Source organism: Salminus brasiliensis, chromosome 5 (assembly GCF_030463535.1).
Source record: "Salminus brasiliensis chromosome 5, fSalBra1.hap2, whole genome shotgun sequence".
Taxonomy (NCBI): domain Eukaryota; kingdom Metazoa; phylum Chordata; class Actinopteri; order Characiformes; family Bryconidae; genus Salminus; species Salminus brasiliensis.
This window is the reverse complement of record NC_132882.1, coordinates 31,808,424-31,825,220: the sequence shown is the minus strand read 5'-3', so window position 1 is coordinate 31,825,220 and position 16,797 is coordinate 31,808,424. Positions and strand designations below refer to the sequence as shown.

At 39.3% G+C, this 16,797-nt stretch overlaps 1 protein-coding gene across 2 annotated transcripts in view; it reads left to right on the top strand.

Moving 5' to 3' along the window:
* Positions 1-16,797, top strand: part of adcy2a (adenylate cyclase 2a) — a 131,577-nt gene that overhangs the window by 95,938 nt on the left and 18,842 nt on the right. For both annotated transcript variants that reach the window (XM_072680215.1, XM_072680216.1), the window contains exons 5-16: positions 2,586-2,734; positions 4,293-4,404; positions 4,601-4,728; positions 9,721-9,879; positions 9,990-10,122; positions 11,154-11,330; positions 11,582-11,625; positions 11,747-11,827; positions 11,926-11,995; positions 12,587-12,684; positions 13,573-13,657; positions 16,251-16,388. In XM_072680215.1, the coding sequence (XP_072536316.1) occupies positions 2,586-2,734; positions 4,293-4,404; positions 4,601-4,728; positions 9,721-9,879; positions 9,990-10,122; positions 11,154-11,330; positions 11,582-11,625; positions 11,747-11,827; positions 11,926-11,995; positions 12,587-12,684; positions 13,573-13,657; positions 16,251-16,388 (1,374 nt within the window). The remainder of the gene's footprint in view (positions 1-2,585; positions 2,735-4,292; positions 4,405-4,600; positions 4,729-9,720; positions 9,880-9,989; positions 10,123-11,153; positions 11,331-11,581; positions 11,626-11,746; positions 11,828-11,925; positions 11,996-12,586; positions 12,685-13,572; positions 13,658-16,250; positions 16,389-16,797) is intronic.

The window sequence follows — 16,797 nt, the reverse complement described above, 5'->3', positions numbered from 1 at the left end:
CTTTGAATCAGTAGTACACACAGTACTGTCCAATTTCTATCCATGGACATGATCCGTTTCCTTGGTGCTTCCTAGATGCACAAAACACTGCTTAATACGTAATCTACTAGTATCGCTGACGATGCTAAACAGGGATAATGCCAAAAAATGCTAACCTAGGACAAAAACAGTGGAACATATTTTGGTTAGATTCACCATAAAAATAAAAAAATGTAATGTTACTTATAAAAACTTCAGGTTCTGTAAGACAAATATCCACAGAGATTCAGAAGTGCTGTGATCAAGGACTGCTGTTATTGGGAGATATTGACACTGGCTGAACACCTCACAGCCAGTCACATGCAAGGTTAACACTAAGTGTGGTATATTAGTTATTAATCGATACACACAATCTACACTGTTAAAAAATATATACATATGTTGTAATCGCAGCAAGGCTTAACTAAGGTACTAAGTCTTACTCAGTGTAGAAATGGCTGTTTTTTGATAATAGAAGTTTGTAATAACACTTTCGGCCCGTCGAAAAAGGGGTTAAACAGAAAATTATATTAAATTACAGGACAGGTCCTGTAGTCTTTCTCTCTGTATAATAAACAGTCGCAATTGTGCTTTTATCTGTACGAACCATGAGGTCATGATGTTTCCTTCAACTCAAAAACAGAAAAATCTTTAGGTATTTTGACAGTGTGCCTCACCTAGTGAGCAGCTATCATTCAAGTAGCACTTAGCAGAGACGCTTACAATCATAGCTGGCAGACAGGCTCTGTAATTGTAGATTAAACTCATTCACACTTCATTAATAGAGGAGATCACAAACCGAAGCAGGTACTCTCAGTTTCACAGCAGAAAAACTGGCCAGTGTGTAACCCAATTATACAATTATGCATAATGGCAGCTTCTGGTAGTCACTCAGAACATGAAAATGAGCGATATCACACATTTTGCCTTTGACACACACAAATTCAACCTCTCTCAAAGCTTCCTTTTGAAAAAGCACAAAAAATGTCTAATTTGTTCAAATAGTTTCATGGTAAGGTGCTCTATTATATTTCAGAGCTCATTTCCACAGGGTCTCTCTTCCTCACTGAATTATTAACAAAACATCTGTAGACTTTTTTGTGCATGTCTTGCATTTGAATTCTGAATATGACGGAGCTTTGCTTTTAATCCTGAATACAGATATGAGAAATAACGTGTTATTTCACCTGTATTTACATGGTTTGAAATGCTGATAGATGCTTTTTCACAGTGATACTGTATCTAATACAGTTCTAAATCAATCCTCACATTCAATGGTTTCAAACTATTTAACGGGACAAATTTGGGATGAATTGAATGATGAACAGACCTGTAACAGCTCCATAAAAAAAAGCTTTACAGCATTAATAGTTTTAGGAATTAATTGAGCTTTTGGTATGCTTTCATATGATATTACCATAATTAAGTAATAATACATGAGAGGGAGTGCTATAACATAAAATATTTGCCCGTACAGTGGTTTTACGGTAAACCAGTGCCAATATCTCAAGTTACAGCGCAAACCTCAACAGTGTTATTGTAGTTATACCACACTTCCATCATCAATATGGTTTGGTGTTAGATTGTACAATAAAGAGAGCAGAAAAGTCAGCGAGGTAATGTAGTTCTCTCAGTCACCCCACTGCTAAAACATCATCATAAGACTGTGCCCTTCAGTCATTTAATAGTCAAGGAATAGTTCATAAATTCCCAATCATTAGGGTTAACATCAACAGCCAAAACTACAAAACATTAGGCGATGTTACAGGTAATATTGATCCCATGGCTACACACACTGCCAGAGCTTATTTTAATGTGAAACTTTGTTTCATACTCATCTGCACTGTATTCCAATGGCCTGTTCTAGCTCAAACGGTGAGGCAGATCATGCTTCCTCTGATTGGCTGACCTAATTTCGTATCTCAAGCACCCGACCTACCTACCTACCTATATGCCTAGCAACATTTCTTATGATGTATTGGTCTGTTTTAAACCCACAGTGTCTGTGTTTAGTTCACTTACGTGTGGTTTGGGACACAGTGTGAATAACAGCATGAAATCTTCAGGAGTTAGCTTTAGTTCTGTTGTAGTTTTCATGGGAAGTACCTGGCTGGTCATTCATAGCTTCAGCTTCCAAATTTAAATCAAATGTTTTCAAAGCCAATAGATTTCATCAACTCATTAAAATTAATTAAGACTCTTTTTTACTAATATTTGATTCTTTTTTTACTTATATTTACAAATAGTTGGCTCTCCTTGTACTTATATTTACTAATATTTGGCTCTCTTTTTACTTATATTTACTAATATTTGGCTCTTTTTTACTTATATTTACTCATATATGTCTCTCCTTTAACTTATATTTACTAATATTTAGTAACATGTTGTCCCCTAAACTTAAAGTGAATAAAAGATTTTAATGTCTGATTCATTATATTACTATAATTTAATCCACACTTATAATACAATTCAACAAATTCAATAGAGATTGTGAACTTGTTAGTGGTAGCAGAGCTGGAATAGTGCTGTGGAATCTCCTCTGATTGCATGTCTGCTGTGTGTTTTAGGAGCGTCTGCTGCTGTCTCTACTGCCAGCTCACATAGCCCGGGTGATGAAGGCTGAGATTATACAGAGGCTCCAAGGCCCCAATTTTGGCCAAGTGGAGAACACCAACAACTTCCACAATTTATATGTGCAGAGGCACACCAACGTCAGGTACTGCTCTCTCCCTCCTGCTCTCCTTCTATCTCTTTCACACACTGCCCTGAAGCAGGGATGAATATTTCTGTCCTCACTCACACTGAATATTAATGAATTTGCAGACAAACTCCAGAAAGTTGCACGTAGACTCCTTGGGCAGAACTTGGAGGACATTTGAAAGAGAATGCAGATGTAATGTGATCTAACATCGCCCGGGAAGGGAAGTCAAAAAAGTGTTTGCTTTTCTCAGGAAAAGCTTTTCTTAATCAGCTCCACATTTTTTCAGACCCCCAGTATTGGGTTTCCTCTGACAATTGGAGGAATAGACAGGAAAGCCTGTAGATTGGTTCAGTCTTGGAACAGTGGAATATATATATATATATATATATATATATATATTGTTTAAGTAAAAGAAAGTAAACTAAAACATAATTTTCTGTACACAAATGTAAACAATACATTTGTACATGTGACATTTTGTACTTCTTATCACTTAGTAAATCATCAACATATGTTCATTGACCAGAGGTGTCAAAACTTGCATGTTTTTGTCAGAATATAATTTGTAATCATTTGTTTATTGGTCAACATGCTCCTTTTTGGTGAGCCTAATATGACACTGGGACAAAGATTGCAGAGCATACTTACAGTACAGTACAGTTTCTTGCAGACAACTGACGCCTTCCATTCTTTTACAGGTGCAGGTGACTTGCCTGACCTGTAGCCCCCCTTTCAGTTCTAGTTTATACTGAGCAGATTTGGAAGACTGAGGGTATTTGTCATGCTGCATGTGGACCAATCAACTAAAGCAGGGGGTGGCAACCTATTTGTAGGTCTATTTGTTGGGCAATATCCGTATAACAGTGAAACTGGAGGCCATGCCCTCTGACATAACCAAGAGGGAGCATGTAAATAATAAAGAGTACTGTGCCAAGGACAGAGCCCTGAGGAACACCAGTAGCAGTAGCAGTAAACATTGCTAGAAATATTGTGGGCATTTGTATTCAATTGTGCCAAAACCCTTTGTGCATTTTTGCCATCATTTCCTGTTCTGTTTATTGCTCAGCATGCTCGTTTTTATGTAAGCTTAATGTGGCACTAATGCTGGGGACCAAAATCGCAGAGCATTCTTATGCAGTTTAGCTTGGAGGTGATTTGCCCGACCTGCAGTCCCCCTTTCAGTTCTAGTTTATGTTGAGTGGGTTTGGAAGACTGAGAGGGTATTTGTCATCCCGAGTTAGTGCAGTCTTGAGAACATCATCTGTTGTTAGGGTAAGTACTAGAGGCCTAAGTGTAGTGCTGCTTAGGTGGCCCATTGCTTGTGAGTTCTGCTGTCTTGCTTTACACGAGCGGTGTTTGTAATGCGACTGTGATGTGCCAAGGGAAACACTGTAATTTATTCACAGTAAACATATGAATTGTGTGTCCAACATTATTTTGCATTTTATTACATTATGATCTTCCCTTTCAAATGTCCACATTAAGATCAGTGCTGTGTTTGCAGTGATAGTACAATGAATTCAACATTCACTGTGTAATCTTTGCTCTGCTCTTTATTTCTGTTTTCACGCAGTATTTTGTATGCTGATATTGTTGGCTTCACTCGCTTGGCCAGCGACTGCTCTCCTGGAGAGCTGGTCCACATGCTGAATGAGCTTTTTGGCAAATTTGATCAGATCGCCAAGGTAAGCCACCAGTGGTCTTGATATTGGTCCAGTGTAATGGCATAGTATGACTCATGCTTTATCCCCCAATGTTTCTAACCCTGTAGGCTTCTACAAATCTGTCACACTCCAAAATCACAGTACAGAAAATATCACCTGTATCGTAGAGCACCTTACCTGACTGACTACCTGATGCTACCTTTTGCCTTTTTATTAGGAAAATGAATGTATGAGGATCAAGATTCTCGGGGACTGTTATTACTGCGTGTCTGGTCTCCCTGAGTCGTTGCCTAACCATGCCAAAAACTGTGTGAAAATGGGCCTGGACATGTGCGAGGCCATAAAGTAAGTGCTTTTGTTTTCTGTGTTGGTTTGCACTGTTGAGTCAGTAATGCATGAGGAATGCATGAGGACTCCTGTACCATAGATCAACACCGCTCGTGCCAATTGTTCACAATATAGAATGACCTTGAGTGTATTATTAATATCACACCATTATTACTCCATACCTCCATCCATCTTCTCATCCTCCTTTTCCTGGTCAGGGTCACAGTGGATACTGAACCTTAATGGAATACAGTGTTTAAACTGACATTTATTATTAGATTTTGACACAATGAAGACAACAGAACTGATTTAGACTCATTAAAGAAATAAAAAGTGCAACCTATAGGAAAATGGCTTGCTGCCTGAAGTTGCTAAGGAAGGGTCATCCAGCTCTCCAACCTCTCATATTCATGGATTAGTTTCTTGTGGTCCATTTAGGGCTAGTTTAACCATGTTTTGATGAAAGTATGAGTTTTTGTTGAGATGGTACATCTGCCGCTCACGTCTGGCTCATGTCTGGCTCAAGACAGCTTTGCTGATAACGAGTGTTTTGATTTTGATGTTGCTTCTTGCTCATGTCACATGCTGTTTGGACACTGTGGTAATGGTTATAGTTCTTTTTAACTGGCTCCTGAAAGTTGACTTTTTGGCTGGTGGGTGTTGCAGTGTTCCAGTCAAATGTGCAGGCTGATAAAGAGATTTGGTTGGAGTAGCATTAGCGTGAGATATTGTGGTTATCAGGGCATATTGGCGCTCATTGAATGCCTTTCAGTCAATCACATTACAAGGTTTGGGATTAACGGTCAGATCACATTTATATAACTAATTCTTATTTGTTGTAATATATACTCTGTGTTAGATATTTTGTGTTGATATTGTCTTTTCCACTCTTAAGCTGTAAAGCACCTAGTAGTAAAACCAAATTGTTTTTTGTGTGATTGCGCAATTTTAAAAGAATTGAACATTAGCATGCATAACTACAGTTGCAAGAACAATTTGTAGAATTTCTACATTTGTGATCACTAAGGAAATGTGATCTGGTCATTATCAATGTTGTAATTATTGACAAACACAATCTAACTAAACTGATAACACTCATGCAGTTGTAGCGTTTATGTCTTTTATTGAACACATTGAGTGAACATCCACAGAGCAGGCTAGAAAAAGTAAGTGGACCTCTGTGTTAATGACTAACCTGCATAAGATGTCTTGATTAAAATGAGACAAAAAAAAGAGAAAAAGTGGACCTTTTAACTCCAATGCACAACGCTATTTTTGGAAGAAAAAGAAAACACTACATCAACAGCAAAAATGTGAAGCATGGTGAAACGTGCATCATGGTTGGTGGCTGCTTTGCTGCCTCAGGGCCTGAACACCTTGTAATCATTAAGAGAACAGTAAAGTCAAGGGTGTGTTAAAACCTACAAGAAAATGTTAGGGCAGCAGTCCATGACTTAAGCTAAAGAGATGTTTGGTGATGCAACAAGACAATGACCCAAATCACAAAAGCAAATCAGCTAAAGAATGGTTGCTTTGGAATGGTCATGTCAGAGTCCTGACCTTTACTCTGTTGAAATGCTGTGACATGACCTGAAGAGAGCTGTACACACAAGGCATCCCAATAATGTTGCTAAACTGAAAACATCTTCAGGGAGAAATTGTTTAAAAATCCTATATGCTGCTACACAAAGTGTTGGAGGTAATTGAAGCTAAAGGGGGATCTACAAGTGAATAATAGCAAGAGTTAACTTACTTTTTCTAGCCTGCACTGTGGATGTTTACCGTATTGACCAAGCAATGCAGAAATAAATAAGTAAATAAATCCAGTTTTGAATAGATAGAAGTTGTATGACTAATTATTTTAAGATTAGAAAGATTAATTATTCAAATAGTTGTACCTACATTTTGTTTGTACAACTGATTGGGTACATTTCTTCTGTAGAATAGTACTTTTTCTTCGGTAGAATAGTACTGATTGGATACATTTCTTCTAAAGAATAGAGTCCAGACCTGATAAGTCTGAGCTGCAGTTGTGAGTAGAACATGATGTCTGGCTATCCTGATAATGACTTTGGGGCCACAGAGGTCGCAGTGTGTGAAATGAGTGGTGCTGCAGTCATCATCCTGTTCAGCAGCAATGCCACAGAATGTTCTCTCTGTATTAGCGGACCGATTGGTAATTTGCTATGGTGGGAAAGCATGAGGAGAGTCATTGGCCACGCAAATGGGGGGAGACGATATGCTGTAAACTCCACAGTCAGTTGATTTAGCGGTTTCAGAGTCCTAATACGATGCTGCGCATTTGTAGTAAAAATATTTCCCATTACTTTCCACTTTATTAGAAACACCCTGTAGATGTACACCCAGTAGACTTTTTGTACATCTTGTACTTCAACCCATTAGCCACTTCATGGGGTCCACATACCTTTTAGGTCATTGCATAGGTGTATAACTGCTAGGGTTAGGAGGTAATGGAATGCATTTTTAGAATAGATTTTCAGAAGACAGTTTTAGTGTTGCACTTGTGTTTCATTGCATGATGTTACATTAACTGAATCATTTGATTTGATGATTAGGATATGATGAATTGTTTGCAATATCTGTTCATATATTACACTGTAATACATGCAATATTGGCAAGGCTGTGCTGTGCTTGTGGGCATGACTATGAGTGTGTTATTGTAATTACAGCACAGTTCTAATATTTAGAGAACACTGGGATATTTACCCTCATCTGTAAAGAAAGAGTTTTCCTAGAACAGCACGTCCAAGCCAGGAACAGTTTTTGGAACTTTGATGTTTAAGACTGAGACGTTAAGTCTGATAGGGTTTAGGATTTGAGAATCTTTGGGTTTATCGTTGCTGCTCTCTCGCGGTGCTTGTTGTTGTTCGGATGTGGTATTACTTCACTCTCTTTTCATTGTTTTAGAAAAGCTCCTTACCCTTTAGTAGTACCCGTGGCTTGGTACCTGGCTATTACTTGGTTACAGGCTAAAAAGCTGAACTAAAACTGGAAGACGCATTTCTTGGAAGGGCCATTATTGTGAAATATTGGTATTCATAGGATGTGTTTGCAACAGGTATTAACAAGCATAAAAAGCGATCTACTTTGACCGGTTTACACTTGTGACCAAACAGAATCCATTTGTACTGTGTCGTGTAAAAAGTACACCAACATGTGCATGATATCCATTTCACTTTCTGTAAAAAAAACTGTTTCTCATCCAAATTCTCCTGCTATGAACAGTTTAGTGTAGCAGTGGTGGTTTTTACAGTGCAGTGAACAATAGATGCTTCGATCAGAAAACGCTACAGACGCTACAGGCAGCAAACTCTGTAATTCTGCTCTCACCTACTGGTGAGCAAACACATGCATGAGCTTGCACACACAAATACACACATACAAGAGAGAGTGAGGGAGAGCCAGAGGAAGAGAAGCTAAAGTCCACAGTAATATTTGCGACTGATGTTTTTACGCTTGCCTGATGCAATCTGATCACAGGAAGCGCATTCCAATGACACTCGTATTACATGTGGACGAGATTCGTCTCTGACCACCTCTGAATGTGCTTTGAGTGACTGGAAAGCCAGAAAAGCCAGGTGAAAATCTGGCTTTTCACACGGACATGTGAAATCCGAACACGAGGCCTTACAGTGTTACGAGGCTTGAGTGTCTCTCAAGCATTGAGAATTGTACTTTGTTTGGTGAGTTGAGCAAAAGTTGAACAAGTCCAGTTTGAAAAAGTGAAAAAGCAGTGCTGTCCAGCTTTAACGTGTTTGCCATATTTTTAAAAATGCTGCGCTCTGTGCAAAGATTATTAGTAAGTATCTATATTTGCGGAGGCTTTGTAACCATGTGTTTATGTAATGAACTTTTATATAATGAAATCTTTTGTTAGATAGCAAGTTGAAGTAAGATTTTTTTGAAGTACACTTTTCTTTATGACATATTCCATATTCAAATTTTTATGGTTCCTCTTTTAAGGATTGTAATAGAAAACATGTTAGTGAATACATTTAGGTTAGCGTATTAAGTATACAGCCATCAGTATTCTGCCCTAGTCTGATCACAGCTAAAGCCTGTAACTCATCCATTGCTGCCCAATTTATCAGTTCTGGCCCCCCTTGCTCTGTCTCTGACCACAGAACCACCACAGTTGACCAGTTATCATTTGGGTAGTGGTATTATTTTTTTATAGCACAGCAGTGACACTGGCATGGCAGTGGTATGGTATTGTGTGTGTGGTGCTGGTATGAGTGTATTAGGCTGGAGGCTGACATGTTGTTGAGTTGCTGTGTTGTTGTTTTTTTGCTTTTTCTTCCCACATCAGTATCACTGCTAGGTTGAGAGTGACCCACTGCCTACAAATACCCAGTGAAGGGCGGCTTTGTGGTCAGAAACTGACCACTGATTGAGGACTTCAGCTATTGTCTCTAACTGCACACCAGCAAGGTGGAGCTACAAGGCAGTGGTTTCTGATAAAGTGGCCTTTGAATGATTCATGAAGAATGTGCCTGCAGTCTGTGCTCACCATTTACTGTGTGTGTTTACTGTTATTGCATTACGATACTGACAGAATTCATGCAGCGTGCTTTATGAGCCCCAACTGTGTCATCTGTGTCTAGACGTCACTTGCTTTTTCGAACCATGACCTTTGCGAGCAGTGTCTGTTAAGAAATCTTTCTCAGAATAGCGTTTCTTTACTACGTAACCTTTCTCTTGGGAAGGGTTACAATCCGGTATTAAAGCTAACCTTCGCCGGCATAACGCAAACCCTCCCGTAGGCAACAAGGCCGATAAACATGGCCGTGGTTTTGCAATCTCTTCAGCTTTGTGCTCCACTGCACACTTTTGAAATTTCAGTCTGGACTTGAAAACGACTGAATAAACATTGCAAAAGGCCAAACTCATTTCGAAAGGTCGCAGATGCTTTCAGAGTTTACATGCAAGCTCAAAGCCAGTGAACGTCCGACGTACATTTAACCGACGGCCGCTCTTTCGTCCTGCAGGAAGGTGCACGATGCCACCAGTGTGGACATTAACATGCGAGTGGGTGTTCACTCGGGAAACGTTCTCTGCGGAGTCATCGGCCTCCAGAAGTGGCAGTACGACGTCTGGTCACATGACGTGACGCTGGCCAATCACATGGAGGCTGGCGGTGTCCCGGGGTATGAGAGAGTGCTGTTAATTTCTTTTTTTTTTTTTTAGCTCTTTCTTTCATGTGAGAAAACATTGCTTCACTCTGTATCAGTAAAATATTTGTCTCGTTAATGAACAGACGTGTTCACATTACCTCCGTCACGCTGGAGCACCTGAACGGGGCCTATAAAGTAGAGGACGGCTACGGCCAGGAGAGAGACGCCTACCTGAAAGAGCATGGAGTTGTGACGTATCTAGTGATCAACCCAAAGGTAGAGACTAGTCTCGAAAAGGATTCCCAAATGCTAGAATACCCAATGTCAACACATGCGCATGTGTCTAAGCCACAATTAGCCATGCGCTTCTGTGATTTTAACATGGCTAAGGATGTTCTAATGTACAAATCACAAAACATGAAATATGATAAAATGCACAATCCTTTAAAAAATAACCTGTTATCAATAAGAATGTAGTTTGTTTATAGTATGTTATTGTTGGCAAGTAGAGCTTTGCCTTACATTTTTTTATTTGTTGTCATATAATATAAGGTAATCGTCTTATAGTATCCATATGAAATTACCACCATGACCATTATCATTAATGTCCCTATGCGATTTCAAGTGTTTTGTTAGCATCAAGCTAGTATCAAACAAGGGTTGTATGTCCCTTTTCCCACACAGAAGCAGAAGACATAAAATCAGACAGTTTAGTCATTTCATTGGGTATCTTTATCCAGTCTGATCAGCCTGGTTGTTGTTGTTGTTAGGACAACAACTTTGTCTTGCTTCATCTGTAAATTCATTTGATGGAGCAGCTTAACAGACCATGAATGGCGCAATAGCGTTAGTGACTCAGCACGTTAATGTGTGTATCCATTTTTTTTGCAACGGTTTATAATTATAGTTATATTATTTAGATAATATTAACATGCTGTATCAACAGGTTGGAGACCCCTCCTTTTTTATCTATTCTGTCTGCTTTGACGTTAGACTGACAAAACTATGGCAACTATTCCATCCAATTCAAAATTAAATTAAACCTCTCCTTATCCATCTCTGCTTATAAACGCAAATGTGATTTAGACTGAAAGCTTTCAATCTGCTCTCATGACAGTTGCAAATAATGAGAAATAATGAATATAAAATCACACCATGCTTTTGTTATGGTAATTTTCTTTCTTCTTTGCTACCACTACCCCACGTTGACCCTGTGTAAGATGTGCCCGAGACAGTAATTGATTAGTGTGTTCTAAAAGCTACATTCTCTTCATACTTAGCTAATTCTCTTGTTTTTGTGTGAACAGGCTGAGAGGAGGAGTCCCCAGCATCACTTCAGACCTCGGCACACTCTGGACGGGGCTAAGATGAGAGCGTCTGTTCGAATGACTCGCTACCTAAAGTCCTGGGGGGCTGCTAAGCCCTTTGCCAACCTGCACCACCGGGACAGCATGACTAACGAGAACGGCAAAATTAACACCGCTGTGAGCCCATGACACCATGTTGAGTTTTACTGTGCAAAATTCTGAACCAATTGCGTGTCCGGTTGCAGTTTGTGTAATTAGATCCAATTCCATAATCTCTGTTTATTTTAATAAGCATTTGTGGTTAAACTGCTGTAAATAGATGATTGCATAAGCCTTATATGTGTTTATTTGCAGTTCTATGTATCTGTGCTGATCTTTAATATCGAGGAACTGCCTGTCTCTGAAAATGTCTAATTTAATTTTAATAGGATGTGCCACTGGGTCAGTACCACTTTCAGAGATGCTCAGAGAGGTACGAGCTGTTCCTTTTACGCGGTCTGCAATCGCGTCCAATAAAGCCTGGTAAAATTTCTCTCTGTGGCTCGTGACATGAAAGATGTTCTCAAAAGCATTCCTTATCTCGTTTCCCGCAGAACGAAGTCTCAGAAGAAGCGATTTGAGGAGGAACTCAATGAAAGGATGATACGAACATTTGATGGAATCAACTCTCAAAAGTAGGTTTTGATTCACCTTGACATTCAAGTCATTTGCAGGTTAGAAGTGTGGAATGGAATCCCAAACCTGAACATACTTCTCATGCTGTATCTTTTAGACAATGGCTCAAATCTGAGGACATTCAGAGAATCTCACTGTTTTTTCACAACAAAACATTAGAGAAAGAGGTAAGATTTCTGTTCCCTTTTCACACAATTTGTGATCAGGGGTGGAAGAGGTGATTACCAGGGTTAGATGTTGAGTCCAGGCAGAAGATCAGCAGCCCCTTAGTTTGCCACCCTTACTTAATGTAAAAACGTTCTGGTGAATCTGCTGATAAACAAAAGTCATAAACAAAAGTCAGCACAACACATACTACGGTCACTACTGCATGGCCCACCATCATAAAATGAGAGTGGGAAGTGGTGGCTCAGCGGTTAGAGCGCTGGGCTATTGATAACAGGGTTGTGGGTTCAATTCCCACTTAGCAAGCTGCCACTGTTGGGCCCCTGAGCAAGGCCCTTTACCCTCTCTGCTACCCGGGTGCTGGAGTTGACTGCCCACCGCTCTGGGTGTGTGTGTACTCACTGCCCCTAGTTCACTAGTGTGTGTGTTCACTACCACAGATGGGTTACATGCGGAGAACTGTACATAGCACCTTTAAACTGACCAGAGATGTTTTATACAGTCTTATTAAGGCTTCTTCTAATAAATAATAGTATGAATGATAGTATCTGACAATAGCCCACTGAATACTGTTCATTCTTCTCTTTCCATAGTACAGAGCAACAACCTTGCCTGCTTTCAAGTACTACATCACCTGTGCCTGTTTGATCTTCTTCTGCATTTTCATCGTGCAGATTCTGGTCTTGCCAAAGTGAGTTCATGTCACCTTTAATACTGTACTTCAGCTGCATACAGTGTGTGTGGGAAGTCTCATTTGGACCTTATTTGGACAGTGTGTGCTGAATCCAATTCAGAAAAATCACATGACATTCATTTGTGAATTAGCTGAGCGCCAAAGCCTAAGGCTGAAGACACTGAAGGCTGTTCCGTTTTGTGGGGCACAGCCAAGAAATACATGACTGGTGTATCTGTTGAGACCTTCAATGGCCCACAGTCTCTCATGTGCACCACAAACCGGTGGATGCTGTAGTGGGAGAGTTTGTAAAGACGTAATGGAGCGTCAAATTTAAATTTTAAACGTTTCATAGGTAGGATTAAACGGGCCATGTTGCTCAGTTAGCAGTGCCTTTCAAATGTGGGTGGATGAGTCCTGAGGAGTCCTGAGTCCTGCTAGTAAGGGCTGTCCTAGCTCAGCTGCAGAGTAGATTTTGGGATTTTTTTGCACTGATTTTTCATTTCTACTCTAGAGACCCCCTGGCGCTCTGGCTGTGTGTGCACACTGCCTATATGTGTGTGTATGCATATGTGTTTTTTGCTGCCACGGATGGGTTATATGCAGAGGCTAAATTTCATTGCTTCTGTGCAAGGCCCACAAATGATGATCTTAATGATAGTAACGCTTTAATGTCTTTAATGTAAGAGATGAAGAGAATTCCAAAGTCTTGTAAAATGTTGTAATGAATCATGCAATGCCATTACCTCCTCAGTAATTAATGGGCTTTATTAATTCTATTAATAGTCTTTGCTTGAGTTGGCTTACTTTCCAACATCTGCAGTCAGTTGCCGCTGGGCTGAAAAAAAAAACACCTTTCTTTGTCAGTAATACACAAATTAAGCACTTGCTGTGATTCCATTGCAGGACTGCTGTGCTTGGCATCTCGTTCGGAATGTCCTTCCTCATTCTCTCCATGATTCTACTCATTTGCTTCATTGGCCATTTCTTGGTAAGTGTCTAAATGTAGAGAGCATTAGTCAGCTGAGGAGCTTCTTAGGAGGGTCGGGATATTCTTTGGGCTTTCTCATCTGACATTGCAGCAAAAGTGTTTCATTAAAGAACTAAATAAACTGAACTACTGCATCACTATTGATTAGCACATCCTCATTCATTTTAGCCCCTTAATAAAGATGCCTGTGCTTTCAGTGCTGTCATTTTTAACTACCTGTATCTGTCATGACAAGTCACTACTATGCCAGTAGCTGTTTGTCTGGATTATTGGTGTTGAGGCACAATTTAGATGCACTACTTGAACAATTAGTAGCAACAAACAGATTTGATGCTGATAAATAATTGATGACATATATAAATATATATATATGAAATACATATATGTAGATATATATGTAGATATATAGATATATATGTAGATATATAGATAGATAGATCGATAGACAGACAGATATTTATAGATATATACTTTATTGATCCCAAAGGAAATTGAGCAGCCAGTAGCAATTGCACAGTACAGCACAGTAATACAAAACAATAATTACAAAAATTATTATTACAAAATTATAAAGAAAATGGAATAAGCAGACAAATGACAATACAGAATAAATATGTACGTATATTGGTATTAAATTTATGTGTCAGTAGTGTCCATTAGTGCAGATGTACAGAAAAGTGTAAATAGTGCAGATTAAACCTATGATTAAACATAGGAGACTCAGTCCTCCCTCCCTTTTCCTGCCCCACTGGGAAGAGTTGAAGAGCCTGACGGCTCTCTGAACAAAGGATCTCCTGAGTCTGTCTGTAGACCAGCTCTGTGACAGCAACCTGCCACTAACCCTGCTCCTTTGGTCCATAATGATGGTGTGCAGTGGGTGACCATCATCATCCATGATGGAGAGCAGTTTGTGCAGTGTATCATCTCCCGATAATAGGGCCATCACTACGGCCCCGTCCTCATGCATATTTTTAAAAGCTTAGCCTTTTCTCTGTGTTCTGGCCTCGCATTCACATGAACACTATATTTTACTTCACTGAAGGTGGAGGTTTTTCAAAACACTACCCAGGGTGGAGATTTCTGAAAGTTTGAGTCATGTAGACCTGCTCTTTCAAGAACACCCAATGAAAAACCCTTTGTTGGTGTTAGAAAACATGCTTTAGCTCTGCACTATATTTAGGTCGGATTTGTCCGCTACAACTGTATCTTAATGACTCAATCTTTGTTGGCTCTGGGTTGGCATGATTACACAAGCATTTTAAGGTTGTTTTTCTGCATTTGGGATTTTTAGAAATGCTGCTGGAGACTTCCAAAATATCTGGATATGTGTGAGCAGGGCCTTGGACAGTTACACCACCGCTGCCCTATTCCCCTACCCCGAAACCCTTCCCCTTCTGTTCAAAAGCCAGATTTACTTTCAAAAGGTTATATTTATGTAGCACTTGGAGCTTGGAATTAGAATCTCTGACCTAGTAGAATAATTAACATGGTCGAAATATGACACTCAGTTTAGTTTCTCAATTAATTTACATGCTGGTGGGCATAGTGGGCTGGCAGTGTGTGATAATTGCTGCCTAATGCATTACTCACACTTGCATATCGTACTCTTAAATTCATTTGTCTTACAAACGTATTGGTCCATTGCATTTGCTGACTGGTACTGATTGCTTGTGGCACATATAGGAATGACTGGGATTAAAACACTTCTTTATTGCAGATCCTATCACCACTGGTCTGCACATGAAATGTTAGTGTGTGCCACCTGTCAAACTTACCTTTCTCTCCAGCTTTACTTAAAGTGCTAACGTAGCGTAGTAGTAGTAATATCGTGGAAAAATACCAGTAAAATTCTTTATAAGCAATTAGAGCAAGTGGCCTGGCCTTTAAAGTGTTTTACGTTATTTAAAACACTAATTTACATTATATACACATTAGCTTTATAGACAATCTCCTGGACATTACTGCTAATTCAGTTTTATTTTAGTTCCTTGTTCCTATTTTTTCAAGATGAGCAGTCCTTATCTTTAATCTCACCAATAGCTGCTACAGCTTACCCTCGAATCAGCCCTAAAACCTAGTCCTAACCCTATTCTCATCCTAAACCTTAAATCTAACCCTAAACATTAAAAGGGTTAGGCAACTTCTGTTAGATCTCTCACTGTTAATCTTCCTGGCATCACCATTAACTACTGACCTTTATCACATCCCATAAAGAAAATCTGCAGACTCGTGGTATTGAAAAATATTAAGACTAATTTTTTTACATTGTATTATAGCTAGTCATAAAAATCATAGAAATGCTGTATCTCTTACTGATCTCTTTGCTGATGCTTACTGGAGTATTCAGTGTCTAATGTGTTTATAACTGTTTATAACTGTTTATAAGTGTTCATATAAGACCTCGCACCCCATCTGTTCTCTAGTTCTTGTTAGTGCATAGAGGCTGTCCCTATTCAATGCCCTATTTCTCTCTACTGTCTGATGTTCATGTTACATGTAAGAATAAATAACAGCTTGTTTTTGTTGATCCTTATGTACATATGTTCCAGTGTGCTGCCTGTCTCAACTGTCACCTCCCCTCCTGTCTCTGCAGCACTGCAGTAAAACAGCCTCGACGTCATGGCTCTGGATCCTCCGATCCTCTAGCATCATCGCCAACAAGCCCTGGCCCCGCCTCACACTCACTATGGCAACTACCACCCTCATCCTCGTAATGGCCGTCTTCAACATGGTAAGTTTCCCTTTGGCCATGAGGGTCCGGGACAGAACAGATCAATGTCATCAGTATCATCAATAGATTAATGGATAGCGGCAGTCAGGAGTTTGGACACACATCACTAAATGTTTCTCATTCTTTTAAGACATTTTGACACATGGATGAAATTCTTGAAATGTGTTTTATTTAAAAATGTTGTATTGGAATATTTATTTATTATTTCATAGACAGACCAATAGATCTGACAGACAGGGCGGTCGATAGATACAATAGATAGGTTGATTAATAATATTTTTATATTAAATAAAAATAAATATTTATATATATGTAAATATATGATAGATCAATATATAGATAATTATTATAAAAAAGTTTAGACACCCAAGTACCAAGTATAGTATATACACAACTGTTAATTTGACAT